The following is a 27891-nucleotide window of genomic DNA, read 5'->3' as shown; positions in this document are numbered from 1 at the left end:
GTCTTATGGCCCAATGTATTATATGGTGATACTTGGCCAAGCACACAAACAAATCAACTTAGGCAAGTTTCTCAGCTCAATGTAGCACGAAGGACTGCACTGTTGCCCAGGGATCTAGGGCTCTAACGCCCTATACTATGTTTACAAAACATCTACCTACAGAGTAAGCAAGAAGAACAGTGAATCTACTGTGGCTAGAGAGGCCACGCCCCTACCGCTGCAAGGCAGTTAGTTCCAAAGCTATTACTCAGAGGGTCCTGCTTGACAACAGCAATTTTGTTGAATTGGGAGTCCTGGGCGGTCCCAGGGTATCTGTGACATTCTCTGCCACTACCGTGTGATCAATAGCTATTAGTGTGGACAATAGAAGGAACGCTGGGTAATATGACATCAGCTCAGCCTCTAGAGCGCCGAGGGGATGGAGTCAGCCATCTGGACAGTCAACCATGTCTACATGGCAAAGTCCAAATAAATGCTTCAGACACCCAGGTAAGGGTAAGCATTATGGTTGGCAGTACTCCATAGAGTCGCACACTGTTGCCAAGGCTGACAAGTTCAGTGGCGCAACAGGGACAGAGCAACTAGAGGCTCTGCATTTTGGACCCCCACGCTCTGTCTCATGCATCTCTTTGCTTAGCTAATTTTAACGTGAAAACTCGCAGTGCAGAAATGGCCTCCAGGAAGCTGTGTGGGCCCTCCTAGTGAATGACTGAAATTTAGAGTGCTCTTAGAGACCCCCAAACTTGCAGTTAGCGTAACACAGGCGACCTAGAGGACCTCTTTCAACTCTTGTTTCCATTCAGTGTGGACTCAGACAAGGCCACCAAGTGCCAGAGCCTCGCAGTTTTCCATCTGCAAGAGCATCATCGCCTACCCTCTCACAGGACTGAGCATCTGGCATAGTCCCTGTTACAGACTTAAAATGCTCAGTAGACATAGAAATGGAATTAAAAAATACAAATAAAATCCACAGTCCTAAAAGAACACTTCATTCCTGGCTAATATATGAACTCTAATTCAATGTAATGGCAAATCGAATTTAATTTCATCTCTAATTTAGTGTAATGGCAAATTTCGGTTCCCAAACACCAAAATCTTTGTCTTGGGCAGCTGCTGAGAACAGAATGTATTGTGTGCATTTCGTCTTCATTTCTTATTCTCCAGGTTACTTTCCTGATATAAAAGCAAAGAGGGAAAGAGCAGCATTCAAGGCCTGTAGATAGTTAAAACTGTGATTGCACAAGCTCAGCTAATTGGATTAGCATCAGGCTGCAGGCATCCTCTGAGGAGAGAGTGGCCCTGCTCCAAGCTTTGAGAACACAAGGAGAAGGCCACATCAGGTGTCAACAGCAGATGGAACGCAAGGGTTTTCCAGATCTTTCCTCTTCACCCGCAGCCCACCACCCTGGTGCAGGGCACCACCATGCCTGCTGACTCTGTGTTTGCACATGAGAAAAGACAGAGCCTAGCGGGTAGGGACCGCGCAGGAAGATGTGCCTCGTGCAGCATCCTTACTGGACACCACCAGATCTCAACACCTTTCTTCTACTTCCAAGACAACTTTTTATGTCACCTTGAACTTGCCCTCTAAACAGGAAAGCAAGGCTGGGGAGCTATAGCTGGCCCGCAGTCGTATCCAGTTCTGAATGAGACCTGGCCTACAAAGCAAAGGGTGAACGTGAGGGGTCCTGTCAGGACACTTACCGTCTGAGCAATCTCATTTTCAATCTCACGGACATCGGAATGGTTTTCCACAGTGCTGTTGAGAAAGGTCTTCTTCAGCTTAATCTCAGTCACGAAGGTTCTAACTGAAGAAGAAAACGCTGTCCGTTAAGGCATGCAACAGAGAGACCAACGCGAGGCTATGCATTCATAAGGCCCTGGCGTGACCAGCTTCACTCCCCTACAGCATAATTTGTGTGTGTGTGTCTTCTTGAGGGTACGGGCTACTCCTTCCTCTTCTAGAAGATAACCAAGGAGTGGCAGAGGAGCAGAACAAACATTTGTATTGGGTTTAGACTCCAAGGTGCTAAAGATTCCATGCTTACCAGCCGCATAATGAAAACAGTAGGAACACTGCTGGGTCCAGAAAGCCGAAAGCATCCCTAATTTTGAGGCCCATTTCACTCAAAATAAAATTCTAGGCAACACCCATTTGTGTTGATTGGGCCTGAAGTTCTGGAATGGGACTTGAAAACGGGGCAGGCAACCAAAATTTAGTATAGCCCGCTTTCAGAGCTGGCTTTTTATTATTCATTATATTCATTTCGTATCTTTCCCTCTGGACAGAAGAAAATGAACCTGAAACAGAAGTCCCTGAGGCTTTTCTGTCGTGGAAAGCTTGCATGCTGAATTAAGAGGAAGGCTGGCAAGTGAGCCTGGGAGACATCTAACGTGTTAGAGTTAACTGACTAAAGCTCCTGGTCTTTATTTACCAGCCTTTGCTTGTTCTACAGTTCAGTGACGCCAGCTGCTTAGGACTCTTTCTGAACAGCAGGCAGCTCTTTGAAAACACTCTTGGCCAAGCGAAAGCATTTGGGCATGCTCTAATTTGCATGTTCCTCCGATGTTTACGAACAATGAAGCGAAGTGACTTGAAAAGGGGACTGGCGGCTGTTAGCACAGCTGAACAGCTCTCCTCCCATCTGTGCTACCTGTGGAACCCTCACGTGCGCACGCGCACGCGCGCGCGCGCGCGCGCGCGCACACACACACACACACACACACACACACACACACACACACACACACACACGCTTCCAGGACAGTCGCCTGACCCAGTCGGCTTCACTTCTCACAGGCCCAGGTTCAAATCCAGATTCTCCAAATAGAAATGTGCACAGGAGAAGAGGTAGGCACACAGACATTTTTTGAATGTGGCTTCTGCTTCTATCGTGAGTAATATGGTCTGTCCTCTCCCAAATCCTGCTTTTTTTTCTGGAAGGGATTTGCCAAAGGCATTTATACCTCTGTGGAGATGAGCCTGTGCCTAGCTTTAAAGTTACCGCATACTGTAAAAAACAGTTCGGGTATGGTGGCACACACCTTTAATCCCAGCACTTGGAAGGCAGAGGCAGGAGGACTGCTGTGAGTTCGAGGCCAGCCTGTCTCGAAAAACAAAACAAAACAAAAACAAAAAACAAAACTAACAAAAAAAAAAAAATCAAAGAAAAAAAACAAACAAAAAAACAAAAAACAAAAAAACAAAAAGAAAAAGAAAACAAAATACAGTGACTTTCAGCCTATGCTTTGCCCTGGGTAACTTCATTTTGCAAGCACCATTTGACTATATTTCATGTTGCTGAAGAAGACACTCCCTCCTGTCCAGTTACCACCCATGCGGCACGGACCGATAAATATCTTGTTGCAAAACTGTATCAAGTTAGATTGTGTCTGTCTGAGCACAGGGGCTTGTTAAAATCCTTATTGGAAACCGAAGCCCTAAGAGCTTATGAAACACACCAAGGAAGGGTGTGGCACCTGCTCCTGCACCCCATAAGGAGGACACCTGACACTCCTACAGCAGTGCGCCCCAGCAACCTGGAATCTGACTACCCAGTATGCACAGGGTCTGCCTGACCGTCTGTAGGGCTTCAGCTTGGCTCGCCCTCCACTGTTGACATGGCCTTCTCTGTCCCTTTGTCCACCTGGACCCAGTTCTGTATAAGACCCCCCCCTCCATGGGTCTACACGGGCCTGGGCTTCACCTCCACAGGCCTGCTCCTCTGCAGTTCCTCTCGCCCTTACAGTCCCAGCTCCAGCCTGCAGCCCACAGTGGCTCTCAGCGTGCTCCTCTGAAACTCTCCAACTGGTTCCTGATCTCACAGCTAAAATGGTCCTCTTTTCACCTGTGTCAGCTCTCTGCCTCTTGAACCTCCTTGAACTTTGCTGTGGCCTCTTTAACCCTTTTGTAGTCATTCTGTCACGCGCGCTCACGTGAGCACGCGCGCGCACACACACACACACACTGTGATGTGTAACGAGTGATCTGAGTTAATATTAGTAATTAAATTTGGAATAAAAGATCCCATGTGTGCCCATGGCCAGCTATCAAGGGAAATCAGAGTAACTTGGCCAATGGTAGAAAATGAAATTGAAGTAACTTGTGAATTTATTGTTACTTAATAAAATCTGACACCATGGAAAGATACAGATGTGTCCGTGTTTCTAATACAGTTAATGCATTCAAGACAACTCCCATGTCTGCAGTTACACCATCTGGCTTTAAGAGGGGTCATTAAAAAAAAAAGAATAACATTTATTTACTTTGTGTGGGCTTTGTGCATGCATGCATGTGCATGTGCGTTCATGTGCCAACATACCCACGTGAAATTCAGAGAACAGCGTGTTTTTCTCTTTGTACCTCTAGGGTCCCAGGCTTCGAATTCAGGTGGTCAGATGGCAGCAAGTGCCTTTACCCATTAAACCATCTCACTGGCCCAAGACAGGTTTTTATCTCAATTTAACTGCGGATTTCACTATTGACCTCCAACAACTGTTCTGGATTGAGGGTGGTTTGTTTTCATAGCGACCAGTCTGGTGAACGCTGCTGCCCATCTGGACAGCTCTTTGCCACACTCAGAGCTTACTCAGACAGATCATTTAATTCGACATTCCCAAAGCCTTGAGTGAGAAGTGGAGCACACTATAATCTGATTTTACAGATGAGGACACTGAAGCTCTGGTTATGTACACGCTGAGTGTGGTGGCTGAGAGCCCAAAGCCAGACACTTGAAGCCTGGCAAGTAATACTTTCCATGGGTTTCAAAACACAATAACAAAAAATATTTCCGTCTCCTTCATTCTCCCACTCACACCCTGTAGGGTGTGGCTACACAGAACAGGTCACCCAGACACATATAAACTATTAGAATGAGAGGAATTCTTGATTTCGACTCATGTCTGCATGTGTAGATTTTTCTTTTTATAAAACAATGCTTAATTCTTGTTATTCCAAAAACTTTTCAAAATTCTTCCTCTTCCTCCTCCTCCTCCTCTTCCTTCTATTTTCTAATTTTAGTAGAGTGCCAGCTTATGGGTAATATGGGTTCACACAGATAACACTGCAGGTGACATGATATCAGTTCTCCCCAAAATATTGACTTGTGCATGAGGCATCATGCTGGGCAACTGAAGCTAATTCAAAGGTGAATTAATTTTACCTGATAGTTTCAGTTTTGAATTTGTATCTCTCACTCTAATTTCTCCAGCAAGCAAGGTGTTAAATTTAGCAACCTAACAAGGGTCGCGTCCTGTGTGCAAGAATGGTCTTACAACAAATGCGCTGTTGTAGAATACAAAGACCTGTGGGCCGGAAACCAGACCTCTCATCAGCCACGACCCACGCTTGGCCACTGAGCATCACAAAGCCTTAGTTCCTGCTGCACTTGCTGACCTGCTTTTTAACCTGTAAGAGGAGGGTGAGTGTAAAATCAATCAGCTTCATGGACCTGCCAAATGAGGAACAAAATATGACCAACATCGTGGCCGGACACCAGCAACAGCTGTGTCGAAATGTATCTGTCTGTGGCTAACAACTCAAGGACTGCTTTTTAAAAGCAATGCTTTTAAAGCAAGAAGAATGTTTGCACACAGAGGGCATTCAGAATTGTACTCTTTTCTCACTCTAAAATTAAAAACAAAAGAAAACACCAAAAACTGAAAGACAAACAAACAAAAAACCCCATGTAGCCAGAATATCCTTTTTCATTTTTTTTTTTCTTAACCGCAGGGTAGAATGGCTGAGCAAATAATGTTATGCACAAATGAGCATATTGCAGAGGCGTTACAACATTTGTACTTCGTAGAAACACAGGGATATACTTATAGATATACCTGGAATTCAATGTGTGGAAATATAATGTACACCAACCAATTGTGAAGAAAAGTATTAACATCTTCAAGCATTGAAGTAGCAAGCAATGGGCTTTACTTCCTTCTATACTCCTGAATTTTTTTTTTTTTTAGCTTGGAAAAAATTTATTGGCTTAGATTAGGAAGAAAACAGTAAGTCCTAAGGCAGACTTAGCTCTCTTACCCAGGTTGCATATTCCTTTCTCCAGCTGATACCCGACCGGGCACCTGCAGGTGAAGGATCCCTGAGTGTTGTTGCACGTGGCTAGGGGAGGACAGGGGCTCGAGAGGCATTCGTTCACATCTGCAGAGGAGGACAAACAAGAGCATGTCGGTGGGAGGCAGGCGGGGTGGGGTGGCAGGCGAAGACTCATGGTCCAGTATACACTAAGAGGCAAGTGGCACTTCCGGAGTGTGGTACAAAAGAAGAGCAGGAAACCAGCCTTGTTGTCAAGGGGACGGCGACCTCTCATGGCAGAGGCAGCCATGTAAAGAATTAACTATAACACAAGGTGGAATTTGGATGTACAGAGATATACACAGATCTAGTTTGTTTGCTTGTTTGTTGTTTTGAGACAGGGTCTCATTCTTTTACCCCTGGCTGGCCTGGAACTTACCATGTAGACCAGAGTGGCCTTGAACCCACAGAGATCCTATTATCTCTGGCTCTGGGGTGCTGCAATTAAAGACGTACCCAGCAGAAATAGTAGATTTTGATGCAAGGGAGAATTAAAGACTGTTTTGAATTACATTTAAATAATAAGTAAGACTAAAGAGACTTGACCAAGCAGATCTTTGGGAGGAGGGTACGATTCTGAGCCGAGGGACCAGCAGACAAATGCTCAGGGCGGGAGAGTGTAGGTGTCTTTAGGGAGCTGTAGACGGTTCAGTGTTGCAGGAGTGTGGAGGGCCTACGGAGCAGGACCAGGTCAGAAGTTCTTTTGTATCAGGCTGTGGTCCTTCATGTTATCATCTTGACAACACGGACGCATGTTAGCACTCAAGCAAAGGGCTGTTAAACTAAAAGTCTTACCCTTGTACGCTCTAGAAGAAAAAGGTTCTTTTTAAAAGATGATCGTTTTTAATTTTGTGTATGTATGTGCACACATGAGTGCAGGTGCCCGCAGAGCCCAGAGGCGCCCATTTCCTACAGAGCTAAAGTTAGAGGCAGTTATGAACTGCCCGACACAGCAATAGGATCCAAACTTCTGCAAGCACCGCACAGCACATGCTGTCAAGCCTGGAAAACGAACAGCCCGAGGTAACACTGCAGTCAACAATCCTGCCTCTCTTACCCACACTACAGTTGTCTCCCTGCCAGGCAGGTGGGCACACACATCGATACCCACGACCAGTGAGGTCCACGATGCATTCACCATCATGAAGACAAGGGTTCACGGTACAGCTGTCACCTAAACACAGAAGGAACAACACAGGCAATGTCAGAGCAGCTCTGATAAACATCTCCTTCGTGCAGCTAGCATTTGGTTCTTGCTTATGTTTGTTTACCTGGCCTGAAAAGAAAAAAAAAAAAAAAAATCACACCACTGAAATAGAACATGGTCCCAAGAGGTGCGAAGACAGAGGTGATGAAACTGGGCGCGGATGCAAGTTTCTGTTCATACCCAAGTGCTAGATAATTGGATCTCTGAATGCAAACGTGCATTTTAAATGCCTCTTGTGGGTCACTCCATTCAGGACGGATAATCATTTTGCTTTTGTGACACTTAGAAAAGTTTACTAGACTCAGTAAACTTTTATCCCATCTGCTCCAAGATCCGCTCTGTGTACACAAATGCACACATACGCGCGGCTTACTTTTTCTCTTGGACTTTGTCAAAACTATAGAGACCTTTATCTACAATTCTTGAAACATAAATATATTTGTAGTTGCTGTGGTTTTTGTTGTTTTATTTTGAGATGGTCTCATGTTGCCCAGGCTGGCCTTAAACTAACTACATAGCTCAGGATGGCCTTGAACTCCTGATCTGCTTAACTTTACTTCCTAAGTGCTGGGATTATACCACATACACCACTGTGCTCAGCTTCTGAATGTCCTGAAATTTAATCAGGTCTCCCCAGATTGTGCACCATCTAGAAAATTATCAGTTAGACACTGCCATGCCTTCTCATGAGGTTAAGGTTGGTCTCAAACTCTAAGGCAGCCTGGGAGGACAGCGAACCTCTGATTCTCCTGTCTCCACCTCCCAAGTGCTGGGATTACAGGCATCACGTGGCCAGCTCTTTCTCTCCATATACAAACACAGGCCCCATCTGAGTTCACAAGGGCCTTATGGCTAAACCTTAATGTCACCTTGGAATCTTATTCATCCCCTTCCCCATGATGGCCCCATTTGCTCCATATAAGTAGAAGAGTCACTCTCCAGTTATGAAATACTTGTTTGGTAAGGGGTTTTGAGCTACAAAAACCTCTTTATCATTTGCAGGGAGGAAATCACTGGGGAACAAGGCAAAGAAAACAGAAGTCGGGCCCTTCAAAATAACCTGTGACAAATGGGTTGCTCTAGACATGGCAATCTTTTTTTTTTTTAATTAATTGATTTATTATTATGTATACAGTGCTCTGCCTCCATGTTCACCTGCAGGCCAGAAGAGGGCATCAGATCACATTATAGATGGTTGTGAGCCACCATGTGGTTGCTGGGAATTGAACTCAGGACCTCTGGAAGAGTAGCTAGTGCGCTTAACCTCTGAGCCATCGCTCCAGCCCTAGACATGGCAAGCTTATTCTTCATGGCTATTGTTGAAACTTATTCTTGTGAAATTATGTGTATGTGGGAGGTGGCTATGAGCAGGTGGGCACACTGTTTATGGAGGGCCAGGAGAGGATTTGCATGCCCTGGTTTTAGAGTTACAAGTGGTTGTAAGTTGCTCCGTGTGGGTGCTGGAAAGCAAACTCAGGACCGCTACATGAACAGGCTGTACTCTAAACAGACACTGAGTCATCTCTTCAGCCCCCATACTTTAAATGCTACCTAGCATCCTATATGAGCAGGGCACCTATATAATTAAACGCTGTGCCTGTGATATAACGGTATAGTTTCCAGTGAATATGCTGCGAACACTCGCCTACAGTAACCGTAGCATCCAACGCTTGCTTTAAGGGAGCCTGGTGAACCTGGTACTACACATATTGGCCGGTGGAAATGAATATTTTTCTGGAGAAGCAATTACCTTTTACTTCTTAGACATACTCAGATTGCTGAGAAGGGGGTACTGTGGCCTAGCAGTGGGGACGGTGTGTGACCCTGAACCCCAGTTCGTCCTCACTAACTGAAATCACTACTGACTGAGCTCTGCTGTAGCCCCCACACAGCATTTCTCTCCTTTCCCTGCAACTTAAGCTGCCAGTCTCTCTCGCCTTCTTCAACAGCAGTTCTGGGTCAGCTACAAGTGAACACCACATCCTGCCATTTCCTGTTTCTACCTTCCTCTGCTCTGGGTTGGTTCTCTCTTCCTTACACGGACACCTTCAACACGCCTAACGGACAAGGCAAAGAAACTCCAGTTAGGCAGTCTTCCGTGAAGAGGTCTGCTGAGCATCCGTTTGTTTACACAGTCTCTGGTTACCAACTAGCAACAGAACCAGGGAGACAAGACCTCTGGCCTTGCTTGATGGAGAGAATTCTTTGACCCTGGGGAAGGCCCTGAGCTGATTGACTAGGAAGCTCTTAGGCTCTCTCTGGAGAGCAGGCATTCAAACCCACCCCTACCTCTGACAGACCACCCAAAGCTTCTTTTTTCCTTTGTGGTACTGGAGAGGTGCATATTGGTACATCCTAGGCCAGTCAAAGTTGCTTTTTCAATTTCTCTACTGTCCAAACCTCCATCTATGCCTGGCTCTGGCCTTGGATGACTTAACGGCACGCATGAGAGACCGCAGTTATATCTTCTGTGCATGGCACACAGGGCGGGAGTGTCCTCTCTCTTCTTTTAGAAAGAATCATGTAACTTGGAGGGAGGGGATATTAGAATATTCAGCCCTTACTACCCAGACTTCATGCTTTATTTTTCAGTGGGAATCATTCTAGGTTAAACAGACACTGTCTTAAATACTAGCCACGTCTACAGAGTCACACAAATCCCAAGCCCCTTACAGCTTTAGTGCCGGACAGGGCCTGGCAGTCAGTTGTGTGTGTTTGTAAGATGGACTTTACCTGAGGTTGGAGGTGACAACGCTGTTGGTGACAGTGGGGTGTTCTGAGCAGCAAAGGTGGTGTATCTGGAAGTCAACACTTCAGCTGTAGAAACCTCTGTGGTTTGAGGTGAAGAGGTTCGGAGAAAATGTGAAACCGGGCTGGACTCTTCTGCACGGCTAAGCTCTGTAGTCTCTTCTGCTGACGTGGCCGTAGTGGTCAGAGGGACTGAGTGAGTGGTAGAAGCCATAGGCATCCCGCTCTCCTCTGTGGTGACGGCCCCTTCTGTTGGGATTTGAGGCACTAGAATTTCAGGGTTGGTTGGCAGGCGTTGTTTCTCTGGGGTAGTGTGGACAACTACAGTGGCCGGGGTCAAAGCTTCTGTACTTGACAGAGTCCTGGGACTGGTGACAGGAGAATGGGTAGTCTGAGGCACGGCAGATGTCAAAGCTGGAGACGTCTGAGCTAAGCTGGTGCTTGTGGCTAGCAGGGCTGGCTCTGTGGAAAAGTCTACTAAGGCTGGGGACTGAGGGACCCCTGGAGGAAGGCTCATTGTTACGGCTTTGGTAGAGTCTGTGGGCGGCGACACCAAGCTCGGGGACTTTGCTTCTGTGATGGGTTTCTCTTGCTGTGGGGTGCTCTGGTTCTTGGGGTCTGCTGTTTGGTTACTGGGGAACAATGCTATGGCTGATACCATTGTTGACATTTGGACTGAAGTCACTCGTGGCTCCCTCGCCCTGTGAGGGATCAGGGTAGAAGAAGATGAATGTGGCAAAGGTGTTTGTGGGACAGAGTGTGGGGCAAGAGTCGACGCCATCAAGGAGGTTGGTAATGGCGATGATGAGGAGGGTAAAGGGGTGGTTGCCTCAGAGGTAGACTTTAGCTGCTGTTTGGGAGACCCAGTCAATGGTGGTAAGGTTGATGAGAATTGATGGGGTTGTGACCTTGAGGGAAGAGGTAAAGGGGGCCCTGAATCAGATGGGTCCTCAACAGATTTGGTGCTGCCCTCAAGAACTGATGTGTTTGGCGTATTAATGGTGGATGTGTAGGATGGAGGGTTGGACGTATGCGGAACCAGTGACTCGGTGGAAGATGGAGCAGGTTCACCATCATAAGACGCGTTAGCGTTTCTAGTTGGAGCTTGAGAAGAAGGAGAGGCGTCTGTGATGTGAACGGAAGAGGTTGAGCTCTCGCTGGCCTCTGAGGAGGAAGTGTTATCTGTAATGGACAGCAAGGCCCGTTCTCCTTTGGTGAAAGTAGATGAAACATAGGCGTGGTCTGTGTGGTCACCGGAAGTCCTTTGTTCAGCGGCTGAGCCACTTAGCTCTTGACTGTAGCTGAGTCCCGTGACTACAAAGAGAAAAGACAAAGTTGGGTCAAGTAAACAAGGAATCTTTGAAGCGAGCACGGTGAAATATCCTTTGTGTCTTATCCACAAAGCGCCTTTGAGAGGCGATTAGTCCTCGTGGCCAGCACCCTGAGTGAAGACAGCAGGGGAAGGCTAGCATAGTCAGGGTGTGCTCAGAGTTGATCCCTCCTGTGAGGAGCAGCCATAGAGACAGAAGTGGGGGCCAGGAGCCTAAAAATAGGATATGTTCCCCAAACCCTTCCTCATGTCCCCCTTTAATAAAAGCAACCAGCCACTGAAAAGCTCCCAAGATCCCAAACAGTAATTGCCATTATCAAATGGAAAAAAGAAAACACGCCCAACTTTCCACTCTGTCAAGTGAGGCATTTCTTCCCGGGAAATAGTTTTATATTTCCCCTTTATTTTAGAGCTCTCCGGCAAATGCCACCCCATACACCTCAAGCAAGTAAGAGGGGATGCCAGTGGGAGACCCCAGTTCTTTTTTTAATGAGCTTCTAAGAAACTTTTTGGGTTGCCAGCCAACCTAACCATCCCGGGGACTGTGATTCAATCTACAGATGGCAGAGGAAGAGGACTGTGGGAAGACGTACCTCCAAGGGTAGGTGCCCTAGACAGCAGGCCGGCATGCTCTGTCACGTTCACGTGAGGAGTGGGGTGCGCAGGGTGGGTTGCTGCCTGTGAGAGGCTGACGGACCGCAGTGTGCGCTCCCCGCTACGGGTGAACATCGCAGAGGTGTGCATGTGTGGGGTGCGCAACCCGGAAGTGCTCTCCACCAGGTCCGAACTGTCACTCAGCAATGCACCATCTTCCTGAGCTGTAGGGAAGGGAGGGCAGGTAAGTGCAGGGACAGGACTTTTAGCCTCGTGTTCAGGCCCAGAGGCTTCCCTGAGGCTCTTTACCGGTGACCAGAGGGTTGACACCTTTGTTCAGGTGTCCTGCATTCACAGTAGCCAAAGGATCTAAAATACTAGATTTCTCCTCAGTGATAAAACATGATAGTCAAAAATACACACACACACACACACACACACACACACACAGATACATACATACATACATACAGGAAATGTTCCCAAAACCCTTCCGCATGCCCCCCTTTAATAAAAGCAACCAGCCACTACACACACACACACACACACACACACACACACACACACACACACACACACTCCAATAGGAGTTTTATCAGAGACGCTGGTGGCAAGTTAAGAATGGGTCTGTGGAGTGTCAGTCACCGTGGGTCAAAAAAATAGTACGGATACCTATAGACAGTGGTGGCACACTTGGGAGGCAGGAGGATCTCTGAGTTCAAGGCCAGCCCAGTCTACAGAGCAAGTTCCAGGACAGCCAGAGCTGCACAGAGAAACCCCATCTCGAACCCCCTTCCTCGCCCAAAAGCATGAAGGTTAAGGTTAGTGTTCTTTTATTTTGTATTTTTATTAATGCATTTATGTGTGGGTGAACATGTCACAGCAGGAGTGGGGAATTTAGAGGATGATTTTGTGGGATCTGTTTTCTCCTTCCATCATTTGCCTTCTGGGGATCGAGCTAAGGTCATTAGGCACAGCAGCAAGCCCAGTAGGTAGAGGTGCTCGCCTACTGATCCCCTCTGTCTGCTGGGATCCCCAGTGGGTGCAGATGCCCACAATTGACTAATCCTGGCAGCACCTGGCACCCAGTTCCTACTAAGTGCCCCCGATTGCACCCAGGCTCCCCAGATACGATCCAGACAGTGGTAGGCACCTGGAGTAGAGTGGCCAGATCAGGGAAAAAAAGCAGCAGAAGCCATAAAAGAGAACGACAAATTAATAAAAGGTAAGGAGTCAATGAAGAGGCCCCAAAGGCCCTGGTCACCAGAGAGTCAAGCTTTCAAAGTTAAGCGTCTCAAAGCCCAGGCTGAGAGCTGTTAGCTACACTGGCTATCACTAAGGGCCCTGAGGCCTGGGGCACTTGTGACTTCTTGATGGTGCCAAACACCAAGGGCAACAAACACAGCTGGACACCAGATCCGAAGAATTCCTGTTTCCCCATTCTTTCCATCCTGGCACAGAAAAGAACCTTCAACCGGAAATGAGCATGCAGACAGGGCATCAGTGACGCAGGGCATCAGTAAGCCAGGATCCACGAAGGTGACTTAAGGCTTGCTGAAGGACTTGAGAGACACCTGGGTGCTGACTCACTCAGCAGGGATGCAAGAGTCCCAGCTTGGAACTTTGTGGGTGAAGAGAGTAAGATAGTGGCCGAGAGATCTCACAGGCTCCACAAGTGAAATTTAGGCAGGCCGACAATCACATTGGGGATATAGGCTCTCAACAGAGTGAGGGACCATAGCCTGAGCCAGCTGAGTCTGAACCTAGCAGGGGCGGGCTGAGAACTATCCACACCTGGTGCCACAGTCAGTCGGCTTTGGCTGAGTCAGAGGCAAATCCACAGTGAGATCTAATACTATACTAAATACTAATCCACCGGGAGATCATTTCAGGAATATGGCTACTCCTTATGTAGCTGGGGAAAAAAAGATTTTAAAAATGTTTGAGTGTGTGTGTGTATGTGTCTATGTGCGTATGAGTTCAGGTGCCCATGGAGGCCAGAAGAGGACATCGGGATTATGTGAGGTTGGGAGCTGCCTAATGTGGGTACTAGAAAACAAGCAGCTCTCCCCACTTCCTGTCCCCACCCCCATTCTCTATAGGCCCATCTAAGCCTTTTAATCACCTGCAGGTCTGATCGCAATAAGATGGTGTTTTCCACATGAACCAACGGGATTACCTGCAGAGAGAAGTGTCCTGAAGAGATGTGAAAGGAAAGGCTGCGGAGCCGAAGACTGCTGGGGCACATCACCGTGTCAGCGCGTGTTGCTTAGTGCACACAAGAACCTGAATTCAGCCCTTAGGACTCAGGGTGGGGTTGGGGGAAGGGAGCTATGGTCTTGTTTTGAGAAGGTAAAAATCCTGGGCCCCGGTTTGTTTTTTGTTTTTTTGTTTTTCCTTTTCTTTTTAAGAAAGGATCTCACTATTTAGGCCTGGGTGCACTATTGCTATATAGACCAGGCAGGACTTGAACTTATAGACGTTTACTTGCCTCTGCCTCCCAAATGCTAGGCTTTAGAGGTGCACACTATCACACCAGGCTCACATATGTGATCAGATGCTTTTGTGAGTTTCGGGTGTAATACTAAGCTGTGGCCTCTCTCCATCGGTGAGGGTTCTCTTATGGAGGAAATGAGTTATTAGCAGTGGGTGCGGGGTAAGAATTTAAATCTGCTGTGAGTGCGATGACAAGCATGTTTGCGTTAGCCAGCACCCATACTTTATGATAACAAAACCACTGGGAATCGTTCTCAAAATCACTCAAAAAGCATTACTCAAATAGCCCACAAAACAAAAGACAAACAAAAAACAATTGTTCTAAAATCTCTTATTAGACTTTACCAAGATTAAAAACTTTCATGCTTCAGTAATACCACCAAAAAGTGAAAATGACAGGCTACAAAGCTGGCTCAGTGGGTAAGGGCACTGGCTGCTCTTCCCGAGGACCTGGGTTCAATTCCCAGCACTCACACAGCAGCTCACAACTGTCTATAACTCCAATTCCAGGGGATCTGACACCTTCACATAGACACACATGCAGGCAAAACACTAATGGACATACAATGAAAATAAATAAATTTTTAAAAAGTAAAAATGCCAGATCACAGAATGGTAGAAAATGCAGTGAATTATATATATCAAAGGGACCAAGTATCCAGAATATACAAAACAAAAACAAAAACAAAAAAAACCCCTTATACCCAATGAGAAAAATGATAGCTTAATTTTTAAATAGTTAAAATATTCAAATATGCATCTTCAAAGAAGACACACACATGGGCAATGACTATATGTATAGATGTTCATTATCAGTAGAGTGATGAGCTGAGAAATGCAAATTTATACCACTCTCTCTACGTGTGTATACACATACGCCCAGTCACTTTGTAAAATAGTTTGGCAGTTTCTCAAAAACTTAAAAAGGATACTACTGTATAGCTTGGTCATTCCAAGACAGTATGTACCCACATAAAATGTAACCCCGAACAGGCAGAGGGACATCTTTGATAAAATATCATTCAGAAGTACAGATACACACCTACTGAATCCTGAGGCCATGTGAAATTAAATACACAAAAGACCATATATGATATGCTTGCTTTCACAGGAAATATCCAGCAGTTCTATGAGTAGAAGGTACTGGGGTTTGGGGCAGGCTATACCACGGGAGGTGTGGACATAGAAGCCCCAGAGGTCTATAGGAGAGAAGAGGCATCAAAAGCTCAGATGCGGGGCTGGAGATAGGCTCAGTCTGAAAAGTGCTTGCTATGCAAGCTTCAGGACCTGAGTTCAATCCCCAGCATCCACATAAAAAGCCGAGCACGACAGCATCCTCCTGTAAGCTCCACACTAGAGACATGGAGACGGCCTTATTTAATTAGTGAGCCCCAAGCCTAAGTGAGAGACTTGTCTACAAAATAAAGTAGATAGCTTCTGAGGAACGCCGCCAGAGGTTGACCACTGGCCTCTGTTTGCATCTGCACACTCGTGTGCACGTACCCGTGCATATACGTACAGCACAGAAAAAGAGTTGAGATGTACCAGACAAAAGGATGGGACATGTAGGCATATTTACATTAACCGGCTAAGAGAACGAACGGCCTGGGAATGGCAAAATCACCTTGCTAATGTATGCTTTAGTAGGTCAAACGATCGGACACATCCTAAGTCTCTGTGGTATACTTCCATGCAATCAGAACTCACTTGAGTGTTCTCTGTGTGGTGCTGAAGAATCCAGACTTTCGGAGGAAGATGTAGATGAAGAAGATGAAGACTCCGGGGAACTCCTCCCACCCAACCCTGAGCCGCCACCCCAGGGCTGCTGTGCAGTGTGCATGTTCCCAGAGTCTGGATGCCAAGCGGAGCTTTCTGCTGTATCTGTAGATGTCTTGTTCTTGGAGGGGAACCACTGTCCTGTGCTCTCTCTGCCACCAGTGGTGGGGACTGACCTAAAGGCAGTCTCAGTCAGAGGCGTGGCACTTCCATTTCCTGCTTCTGAGCTGCCTGTAGGCTGATGGCCTCCGAAGGCTGTGGGATATTACAGGGAAGAAAAGGCCATTAGTGGACCTGGGAAAGATGCTTAGCAGCCAAGATGGGCGTCCCCTCTAAGGCAAGTCTCCCTCTGCCAAGGAATCTTGGATAGTGTTTATATGAGCCCCCCTACACACGTCACCCTGTTGTAAATTTTTCTAAAATGACTGGCTGTCAGCAATACAGTAATATTAAAAATAAAAGTTGGTAAACAGGAGACGTGAGCATCATGTGCAAATAGTAATTTATAGGTGTGAGTGTTTCTGTCCCTTGAGGAGGAGCTTGAGGGAGGAGTCACTACATCCAACAAGCTCACTGCATAAATATGATAGGTAGGGCAGGGCTTTTTTTTTCCTCTCTAAAAACTGCTGGACTATTGATAAACCTTCTTCTACTTCTGATATAAAAGAAGCTATAAGGAGTAAGCCAAACTGAATCTGGGAAGTATATTTATGCCTGGCAATGTATTCATAAGGATGGTTTATACACAAAGTCACTGGATGCAGCTCTGAAGAGCAGACCAGATCTCATTCTGAACATGGCCTTATAGAATAAAAAGAAGACGGACCCAACCGTGACAGCCCCAAGGCTGAGGTCTCCATTCTGCTGAGTGAGCCAGGAAGCTGTGCTTGCTTTAACTTAAGCCCTCCAAGTTTTAGTGGTCTCGTCTGTAGGGATGGCACTTGTCCACACCCAAAGATTAAAAAGGCAACAGTGGGATACATCGGATAAAGACTCTGGTGTCACCAAGGTCGCATACTCCTTCAGAGACTGCAAATGGTCCTAAAGAGACCTCCTAAGGACATCCGATTCCATAAGATGCCCGCGAGTCAGATGAAGGCGGACTACTTACTAGGGGAGTCACTTTGCCAGTGTAGAGATGGAAGCCTGTATCCCTGTTCTGTAGACGGCTCGGTGCCTTCTCCATCTTCCGGGCTCTCAGTTTGTCTGCTGTTTGCTCTTGCGTCCACCCCAGAGGGGGAAGAGTAGACTGACGCTGAAGTTATGGCCAGTCTGGAGAAACTCTCGGTCTCATTTATAGGTTCCACACTGACAGCCAAGGACCGGAGCATCCTTGAGAGGCCATCAGTGAATGCGTTGTTGATGTGTGCACTCTTTGTCTGGGTGGCTGACAGCTTTGGGAGAGCGGTGGAGTTACTGAGACTCTTTATACTTCCAGAAGCTAAGACAGAAGAAAAAAAAATGTGCTTCAAAACTAATTGAACGGCCAGGAAGGTCAGGATTCTATAATGCTTACTACATTTGCCCTGCACATCTGAATACTGTGGATGTAATAGAGGGCACATTTTTGTAACACGTCGGTGCATGCAAGTGCAACTGGGAGACCCTCCTTCGCTTTCTCCTCACCAGTTCTGAGTCTCACAGAGCTGGTTAGAGACACAGTCAATCACTCACCAAATTAAGTTTTTTTTTTTTTTTCCTATGCGAGCTAAGAAGAAGGTACGAGAGATCCAGACAAAGAGACAGCTTGTCTTGTTTTCCATAGCAGGACTGCATTCCACAGTGCAGGAATGCCACAGTATAGGCCACTGCGATAAGCCTGTTGCTGGTGGTTTGGGTTTGTTTTTAGCGATGTAACCCTTTTGTTCAAATGCTATGGTAGATTAAAATCCAGTCCACATGGTTTAAGCCAGTACAGGGTGTGCAACCCCTCAGTCAGCACTAGGGCTGTGCAGAACACTGTCAAGACATTACTGGGTTTGGAGAGTAGTAGCTCCCGACCTAGTCAACATCAAAGACTCCTGACTACTCCCTAAGTCATGGCCAGCATAAAGCTTATTTGAAAGACCATTCAAATTGCTCTCATTAACAGAACTACTACCCAATAGAATGTATTAGTGTCCCAGGGATTTTCACCTAATAGCAGACAGACTCCATTACTTTAGTTACTAAGTCTTGCTAAGCGATAGGGAGCTATCTTCAAACCAGCATACTCCAGGGAGCACACTGGAAATCCAAAACTGTAGCCTGGAAACAATTTTTTCTGATCAATAAAATGGATGGTAGTCTTTGGGTAACTGTCAAGAGCCTCAAGAACTTAGTTATACTGTTGTTTCGTGTGCATGGTCTGCCCCTCATCATAGCTGCCCAGCTGAGAGCATCCTTCCAGCGGGAAACTTCCCAAGGGTACTTAAAAACTGACTGCTAGCCACGTGGTGGTAAGTGCACGCCTTCGATCCCAGCACTTGGGAGGCAGAGGCAGGCGGATCTCAGAATTCAAGTCCAGCCTGGTCTACACAGTGAGTTCTAGCATGGCCAGTGCTACACAGAGAAACCCTGTCTTGAAAAAACAAACAAACAAACAAACAACAATAACAAAAAGAACTGACCTCTAAGAAGGTACCTTAAAGCCCTGACACCAGAGGGCTAAGGATGTAGCTCAGTGGTAGGGAGCTTACTTAGCAACTATGAGGTCCTGAGTTCAAAACCAGCACCACAAGATATCCTTAGCACAGGCAAGAATAAGGTGCAGGAAAGCTGGGGAGCAAAACAATGGCAGGCAAGGAAAAAAGGGGCTTTATTTTCTTTTCCACTTGAAGCCAACAGCAATAAGAGCCGTCTATACCTATCCCACAAAAGGCTTCCAGCTGTTAATCACGGCTCTGAAAATGGAAAAAAGGAAGCTGCTGGTATAAATAGCTCTTTGAAGACCAGTCTTATGTGCAGCTGGCCAAAAGCATGAACAGATTTTAGACATAGTTAGAAAGTGTAGGAGGGCTGGAGAGATGGCTCAGCAGTTTAGAGCACTGGCTGCTCTTCCAGAGGTCCCGAGTTCAATTCCCAGCACTCACACGGCAGTTCGCAACTGTCTGTAACTCCAGTTCCAGGGGATCTGACACACATACTGGCAAAACATCAATGCATGTAAAATAAAAATAAACAAATAATTTTTAAAAAGACAGACAGACAGACATGCACACACAAACACACAGACAGAGACAGAAACTGAGACCACAGTCTGGCTAATAGGGTTCTTTTTACTCTTGTGCAAAAACCTTAGACCCTCTGATACCCGGAACACAGCCTGCTGCTCTGATTACTGGACTTTGATGAAAACAGATGTATATGCAGGCTACCCCACAGAGATAACCACCTATCAAGATGTGGGTGCAAAGGCATCCAGCCTTGCAAACAAACAAAAGCCACTTTTACATAAGAAAGATGTGATACAGATATGGATGGATTTGTCCCAGAAATGGTCTCCAAATTACTTTAAAAGAAACATTTGTATTTTTCATCTATTACATTGTGTCTTTTTTTTTTTTCTATAGACTCTTCAAACACAGTGGTGGAGGATAGAAATGTCTGCTCCTTCAGAGGACCTGAGTTTGGTTTACAGCACTCACACCAGGTGGTTCGAAACTCCGACATCCTCTCCTGGCTTCTGAGGGCACCTTGATTGTTGTGCATATACCTGTGCACTTGTGTGTTCACACACACACACACACACACACACACACACACACACACAATTATAAATACAACCTTTAAAAAAAAACCCACTGAGTTCAGCTTGTAAGTTCCAGACTTGTCCATTTTGATATTTTTAACAAAGTAACGACCACAGAAATACAATCACTCGGTCCACAAACGCCGAATCACAGAGGAAGACGGCTCTGTTTCCCCTGAGCCAACCGCAGGGCCTCGGGCATTGTGCTAAGTGTCTAATATGTACATTTAATATATTCATTTAATCCTCACAGGAAAGGAGTGCGAACACTTCTGCAAAGCCGTGCCTCAAAAAAAAAAAAAGGGGGGGGATGCTTGCCTAATTTGTCCACAGGCACGGCTTATGATCCAGCCCGGGAGCTTGCTGCATGGACCAGGAGGAGACTGCACTTGTAACCAGCAGGCTGGGGTTAGTGATCGTTGAATAACTGCCATTCAAGGATGGCTGCCCTGAAGCAGCCATTCGAAACTGGGAAGCCTTCTGAGTTTAAACTTCAGAAAAGGCAAAAATTAGAGAGAAAAAAAGAAAAAGAAAAAATTTTAAAAGAAGAAGAAAAGAAAGAAAAGGGCTGGAAACTCAGCCAAACTTGACAAGTGTTCGACCCTGTGCCCTCCATGTTGGGAAGAGAATGCACTCCTACACACTGTCTTCTCACTCTCACACACAGTAGCATGTGCATTCCCCTATACAATAAATAAACCTAATAAAATATTTTAAACAAAAAATTTTAAAGATGCAAGGCCACCCACTAGGGCAAGGCCAGAACTACGTCTCTAGTTGTTGTAACAGGCCACAGAGAGAGTACCTGCTCACCTGGTGCCAGCATGTGTCACTTGCCGGCCACAGATCAAAACCCCAGAGCCTCAGGTGTCATCCCGTTGCTCAACCCGGACTGTTATCCAGAACTCCCCAGAAGTACCGCTGAGGCAGCTGATGTTAGAACAAGACGGGCGAAACCCAAAACACTGCAAGTTATCTCTCTTCTCTCCCTTTCACAGAGTGCCATCACCACAAAGCAATTTACCTGGACCACAACAGCTCAGCTGCCCACAGGAAAGACTTCCATAAGTCAAGGCCCATTATGACATCCCCAATTCTCACTGAGCCTCTACAAAATGTCACCTTCAAAGATCATTAACACGGTTCTCACGAGCCAGCGACTGAAAAAGCATTTTCTCTTATGACCTTCAGCGCTCCTAGCATTACTGCCCATGAAACACTCGCCGCCTATGGACAAAAAAAACCGCATGCTTACTTTGTCCAGCAACAATCGCATGCTCGACCCAGCTTCCCTTTGTGCCCCCCATTTCCAGGAAGCTCATACTAAATTTAGTGCTCAATTGTAGTCGCCCTCATACAATTCGACATACATATACACATTTCTGCCTTCAGAAGAGAGCGTCCTCCCCTCCTCGATCCTGCCATTTGTGGCTTTGTTTACAACCCCTCTCGCACCCCATGATCAAAACAGCAGTGCATGGAAATCAACCTCGGCAAGAGAGGCCGAAGCAGGAATGGGTGGAGCGCAATGCCTTCTGGTCTTTCTGGTAAACCCTGGCTCTTCTTCCTGGGCCTGCTTTGGTGCTGTAAGACACAGTTTCTGTTCAGAAACAGGCTAACTCCTGGCTATCCAGGACGTGGAAGACGCTATATTGAACAGTGAGTTCTAGTCTGTGTTTTATTGCTGTACTAAAATACTGACCAAAAGCAAGTTCGGAAAGAAAGAGAGTTTATTTTATTTTCAAGTTCTAGGTAAAAGTTCATCACTGAGGCAGGAACTGAAGTAGAGCCGTGGAGGGGTGCTGCTTACTGGCTTGCTCCCCATAGCTTGCACGGCCTGCTTTCTTACAGCACCAGGGCTACCTGGCCACAGCGGGCTGGTCCCTCACACATGAATTATTAATCAAAACAGACAAACAAACAAACAAACAAAAAGGTCCACAGATTGGCCTACAGGCCAATCTGATGGAAGCATTGTCTCGATTTGACAAAAACCCAACCAGCACCACACACGCGTAGCTAGGGCAGCAAAGGAGGCCCAGATGACACAGACTGTGTGTGTATGGACCACCAGCCGCTGCCACCTTAGATCATCAGATCCCCCCCACCCCCCGCCATGCCCTTAGCTTGTCATCTGCGAGCGCATCCCCTGCAGTGACATCACTAGGCTGACTGGTCTAAGCCGTGGACTTCTCCTTAGATCACATAAACCCTTCTCCTGACCCAGCATTCCATTGCTTATCCTTGTTTAATTGAGCCGGCCAGCTAGGCAGGCTGACTCCGAGTCGGCCGTAGCAGATCCAGCCCATTCTCCTTTGGCATTCTTGCCTGCATGCCTGCAGCTCTTGCATCACAGACCCAGAAAGACTGTCATTCAATAGAAGGAGAGGTATGCAGAGCTTGCTTGATAGGCTAGAAGGTGCCAGGCCAACTTTAAAAACAGGGCAGAGGCTTGCTTCCGCATTGGCCTCAGGCTCTGGGGTCTTCCCTCTGCACCACAGTCCTCTCTCGTGAGCACTTTAGATGGCAGTCTGATGTCACCCACAACAGAACACCCAGGTCACTTAGGGAAGAGAAATCCCCAGTAAGACTGAAGAACTATGAAAGACAGCAAAACTCCATGGAAAGTTCTAGAACAGCAGTTCTCAACCTGTGGGTCTCAAGCCTTTTTTTGGGGGGGGGGCGTCAAATGACCTTTTCACAGGGGTCACCTGAGACCATCGGAAAACACAGGTATTTACATTATGACTCACAACAGTAGCAAAATTACAGTTATGAAGTCGCAATGAAATAATTTTATGTATTAGTTAAAATGTATACTGTATTAAAGAGTCACAGCATTAAGGGAGGTTGAGAACCACTGTTCTAGAAGGAAAACTACTCAAAGAATTAGGGTCAGAGGCAGGCATGGTGGTTCAGATCTTTAATCTCAGCACTTGGGAGGCAGAGATAGGCAGATCTCTGTGAGTTCCAGGCAGTAAGACTTACAGTACCAGGTTTAATGCACATTATTAATATTAAGTGACCCTGGCCAGAATCACAGTGGAGATTCCTCGGAAATGCTTCTTTTCCTTTTAGTAAAGCTGGTTGTAAATCAGCGAGCCAGAGAACTCAAGGCTGCACGCCATCATAGCTTTTGTCTAAGCCACCTAATTAACATTTACTTATTTGTTTTTATGCAGATGTGTGTGTTTGTGTGACCATACCTGTGGTTGTCTAGATGAGGACACCTGGTCCTCTGGACCTGGAGTTACAGACACGTGTACCTTCAGGGCCACCTGATATGGGTACTGGGAACCAAACTCAGGTCCTCTGGAAGAGCAGGAAGGACTCACAACTACTGAGCATCTCCCCAGACCACTTAGGAGTAATTGTAAAAAGCGATCTCCTACAAACATGAGCGGTGAATTCTGTCCACGTCCCATCAACAGGGAACTGCACACTAAGCGTAGGCAAGAAGACTGGCCCTTTAAGTAGGTGTTCCAGAGGAGACCCCTGGGCTCAGTCTTTGATGACATAAACACAAATGCCCAGCCTTGCAAAAATACTTTCAAAAAAAATCCTTCAGGTTACGGGGGCAGCACATAAACTCCCACCTCAAGCTGGGAAGCTATCGATAGTTGATGGCTTCGAGGGGAGGGAAAGGTGTGGTCCTTGGTAGGTTCTCCATGCTCCAATGGATGGCTTCACACCCATGGATTTATGGGCAGCAAGGATTGGATTCACTGGGAGAGAGGGAGTAAGAAGGGGCAGAGGGAGGGAGGAAGAGGGAGGGAGGGCATGAAGTTATAAAGTGATGGTTATCTGGGAGGAGATGGACAGTGGTTACAGGGAAGTGTGAACATGACTGATCTATACTGGGTGCATGCATGGAATTCTCAAAGAATAAATAAAGTGCTATGTTTATTTAAGAAACAAAACAAAACAAAACAACAACTCCTCTAACTTAAAAGGATTTTCAAAGGGAAAATCCTGCCATTCTGTCTTGCCTCCCATAGCCCAAAGCCAAAAGCACAGCCTGAACAGCATGCAGAGGGGCAGTTTACGGCCATCTTTTTGGCTCATGACGGAATGTGCATCCTGGGATGATCTAGGTACATGTGAGCCCCCAATTCTTAACTACTGAAAAACCATTCTAGGAGGGTCTTCAAGAGGATTGCAGTCTCTGGGCAGGTAGGCATTGGCTGACCTGGAATGACAAGTTGACAAGTGTGTGGCCTAGTGGTCCAGAAGGGTGAAGAAATGCCTAGTGGGACAGTAGCATAGCTGAGACACTGGTGCAGAGTGAGCGGCACGGCAGAACGGGGCAAGGCAGCTCTCTACTGTGTAGCCTATTTCCTTTGAAACAAAGCCAGGAAACAGTATGCACCTCTTTTCTTGGCCATCAAATAATATGTTTTGTGAAAATAAACAAACAAAACTCAAACTGCTAATCCAATGGTGTAACGGTGCCCCGCTCACGTTTTATTCAAGCGCCCTGGCGCGTGGCCTCTCCTACAGGCACACACATCAGTCACACTTAAGCTTTATCGTATGCATGCATAGAGAAGGGCGAGTAAAGAAAAGGGGGGGGGGAGACAGGAGGTGGGGAGCACAGTGGCCACCACCGGTCGCCTGGCGTTTTCCTCCACATACAGTCAAAATGTACTCTGAGCATGAGCCTCAATATTGAGATCAACTGCACTACACTTCCACCCAAAGCACTTGGCATGGGAGGAGAGGCTTTTAAATCTTCCCTCGCCTATTGTTTCCTCCTCGCAGCCTGACACAGTACTTAGCCAGCTGGTTCTACACATCAATTTGGGGTCATTTTGAAATTGGAGGGGTGAACTGGGGACAGGAGTACTCACACATGGGACGGTCTGAGAGATGAGAGTGACTCTGTGTCCAGGAGAATGGCAGCCCAGAGCGCTCCTGGCCCCATGAATTTCTCTTCTGGGAGGGCATGCTTGGCTCCTCAGGCTCCAGAGCTGAAAGAGAGGCTTGGCTGGAAACCCAGGTGCCAGCCCGTTGCATGTGCACAGTCCCTTCTTCTGGGGGCTCCCTCGCCCTCTCCAGCAAGCCCAGGGGTGCCCCAGTCTCTGTTTCAGAAGAGGTGATTCTTCCTTCTGACCTGGAACTGCTGGGTGACTGGGGAAGGCTCTCCAAGGCTGAAAGCAGAGGACAACAGTTAAAATCCCAGCGGACTTCCAAATGGCTCACTGTCTGCATCGGGTTCAACCTCGGCTTCTATGAAACACATAGGTGTGAGGAAAAGGCAGGGAGAATTACTAATTCTAGGAAAGAAGACCTGCCAGAGAGACCACCAACCAAAGACTGTCTTTTGACTTCACCAATGGCCCAGGGACGCGGGGGGCGGGGGGTGGGTGGGCAGAAATTATCAGTAATCAGCCGACTGCTGCAAAGCCTCAGCCTACCCCTCATCTTCCACAAAGGGCCCCAGAATGTACCAGGATTCAACGTGTGCAGAATTCCCAACACTGGGAGTATCATGTGCAGGACCTGAGAGCTCTGCAGCCTCCATTCATGGACGGGACACAAAATACCATCATATGTTTCAATTACAGAGCCCAGAGCCCTAGTCAGACCTGTCACAGGGGTATGAAGCCAGGGAGTCACCTTTGATGGCTTCAGCCTCTACTTTGAGGTTCTCACCAACTATCAACCTTCTTTCTTTTTATATGAATCTTTTTTGTTGTTGTTGTTCTGTTCTGGTTTAGTTTAAGGATTTATTTATTTATTTAATGTATATGAGTGCTCTGTCTTTATGCACACCAGAAGAGGGCATCAGGGCATCAGATCTCATTACAGATGGTTGTGAGCCACCATGTGGTTGCTGGGAATTGAACTCAGGACCTCCGGAAGAGCAGGTGGTGCTCTTAAACACTGAGCCATCTCTCCAGTCCTGTTTCTGGTTTTTTTGTTTGTTTTGAGACAGGGTCTCACTATGTAGCTCTCGCTATCCTGTAGACCAGGCAGGCCTTTAACTTAGATATGTCTGCCTCTGCCTCTCAGGGCCTGGGATTAAATACATGTGCCACTATGTCTGGCTTAAGGATTTTTTTTTTTTTTTTTTTTTTTTTTTTTTTTTTTTTTGAGGTGGGGGACTCATGAAGCATAGGCTGGTCTCAAACTCAAGGATGACTTTTAAGGACTTTTAAAAAAGATTTATTTTTAGTTTTTAGGAGTGCGTGCACACGCATGTGTGTCTATAGGAGCCAGAAGAGGCACTGGATCCCCTGGAGCTACAGTTACCAGTGGCTATGAGCTGTCCAATGTGGGTGCTGTGAGTTAAAGCTGGGTCCTCTGGAAAAGTGATTTTAGCCACCGAGCCATCTCTCCAGCCCAGTCTTGAGTTTCTGATCCTTTTGCTTCCACCTTCTGAATGCTTGGGCTTACACATGTGGTTCATATGGTGCTGGGGACTGGATTCAGGGCTTTGTACCTGTTAGGCGAGGTCCCCAGCCCCTCCTTGTTTATACTCTTTGCTGAGCAATTCTTCAACACCCAGTCACCTGGTGAGCTGGCACCTGCTTGATGTCTACATGGACGGTCCAGCTCACTTCAGGTCCCCTTTAGTCCCCTATCGGAGACTGGCTGGCTGCCAGATGGCTCCAACCTCAGACTGTCAACACTATCACTCTACTGTGCAAAACCCTTCAGTGAGCCATCCCACCACACCAGGCAGAAGCTAACCAGCTTGCAGAGTACTCCGTCATTGTCCGTACCCTCCATAGCACCATCCTGCCCACCGCTCTGTCCTCTCTGAGGGAGGACGCTGGCACTGATGCCCCACAGGAAGCCACATGTGTTTTTCTCTCCCTTTTATCTTCGCTCACACTGGGCACGGCATTCCTCAGCTGTAGGGCCCAGTGATTACACTTTCCTCCCTTGGAAACTCGCTGCCGGCTTTCCATGTCCCGGGTTAATTAGCCTCTGAGCTTCAGTTTCCAAAAACCTTTAAAGCCAGAATAACAGGACCTCACTGGGCTGCTGGAAGGACTGAGAGAGCAGGCTCGTTGCTATGTAGGTGGGTGTCTAATTAGCACTACTCTTGTCTTTGTTCTTAGGGTGAGCTGCACTCGTAGAAGTGCAGTCCGTGGCTGAAATTCTAAGCTACCCACTGTGCAGAACGGAGCAGCGAGAACCACTCAAACTCCATCAACGCAAACAAAGCCTAGCCACCTTCCCAACCCCTAGGATGCGCACCTGTGTAGTGGGATGCTGGAAGAGGGGCGGGGTGTGGATTTAGACTGCCTGGCTCTGAGGAGGACATGTCTGACCCACCCCTGGGGCGCCCAAACGGGCACAGCTGCTCTGGATGTGGAGATGGGGGTGGGAATGCAGCAGAAAACTTGTTTTCTAGGGTTGGACATGTTATCGTGACACACACTCACACAAGGGGCTTCCGTGGGCGGTCAGGGACGTGGTGCTCTCGGACGAGTATCCAATGCTGGAAGACTTGTTCTCAGGTAGGAGAGACGGGTGTTCTGGGGCTTCTGAAGAACTATGCCTCATTCCGGCAGTCTCAGCTGTCACTCCCTTTCTGGAACCTGAAGGGTCCTCTTGACGCGGAGAAAAGAGAGCGTTTCCTATGTAGGGTTCAGCGTCATTACTTTCCGGCCAATGGTTCCTTGCCGTGGCTGAAATAACAAGGAAGGACATCAGTGAGAGCTCAGTGGCTTGTGAAAAAGAAACCTGAAGAAACCTCCAGCACACCCAAAATGACCCTTGGGGGTTGTTGCTGACTGCATGGCTGCTTCAAAGCTCCATTAAGGGAGTTTGGGGTGAGGGCTCCTCAGCAAAGAGCACTTGTTGCTTTTGCAGAGTAGTGGAGCCCAACCCAGCACCCACATCAAGTGGCTCACAAAGCCTGGGTCCCCAGCTCCGAGGACTCTGATGCCCTCTTCTGGGCTCCA

General features: G+C 47.1%; 1 protein-coding gene across 1 annotated transcript in view; it reads right to left on the bottom strand.

Moving 5' to 3' along the window:
• The window catches only part of Heg1 (heart development protein with EGF like domains 1), a 76071-nt gene that overhangs the window by 26153 nt on the left and 22027 nt on the right, over nt 1-27891 (bottom strand). Inside the window, exons 2-7 of the mRNA XM_051149830.1 lie at nt 24823-25122; nt 11970-12194; nt 10032-11360; nt 7149-7265; nt 6038-6157; nt 1705-1808 (exon numbers count right to left, since the gene is read on the bottom strand). Coding sequence (XP_051005787.1) covers nt 1705-1808; nt 6038-6157; nt 7149-7265; nt 10032-11360; nt 11970-12194; nt 24823-25122 — 2195 coding nt within the window. The remainder of the gene's footprint in view (nt 1-1704; nt 1809-6037; nt 6158-7148; nt 7266-10031; nt 11361-11969; nt 12195-24822; nt 25123-27891) is intronic.

The sequence above is a fragment of the Acomys russatus genome, chromosome 8, assembly GCF_903995435.1.
Source record: "Acomys russatus chromosome 8, mAcoRus1.1, whole genome shotgun sequence".
Lineage (NCBI taxonomy): Eukaryota > Metazoa > Chordata > Mammalia > Rodentia > Muridae > Acomys > Acomys russatus.
This window is presented reverse-complemented; position numbering and strand designations above follow the sequence as displayed.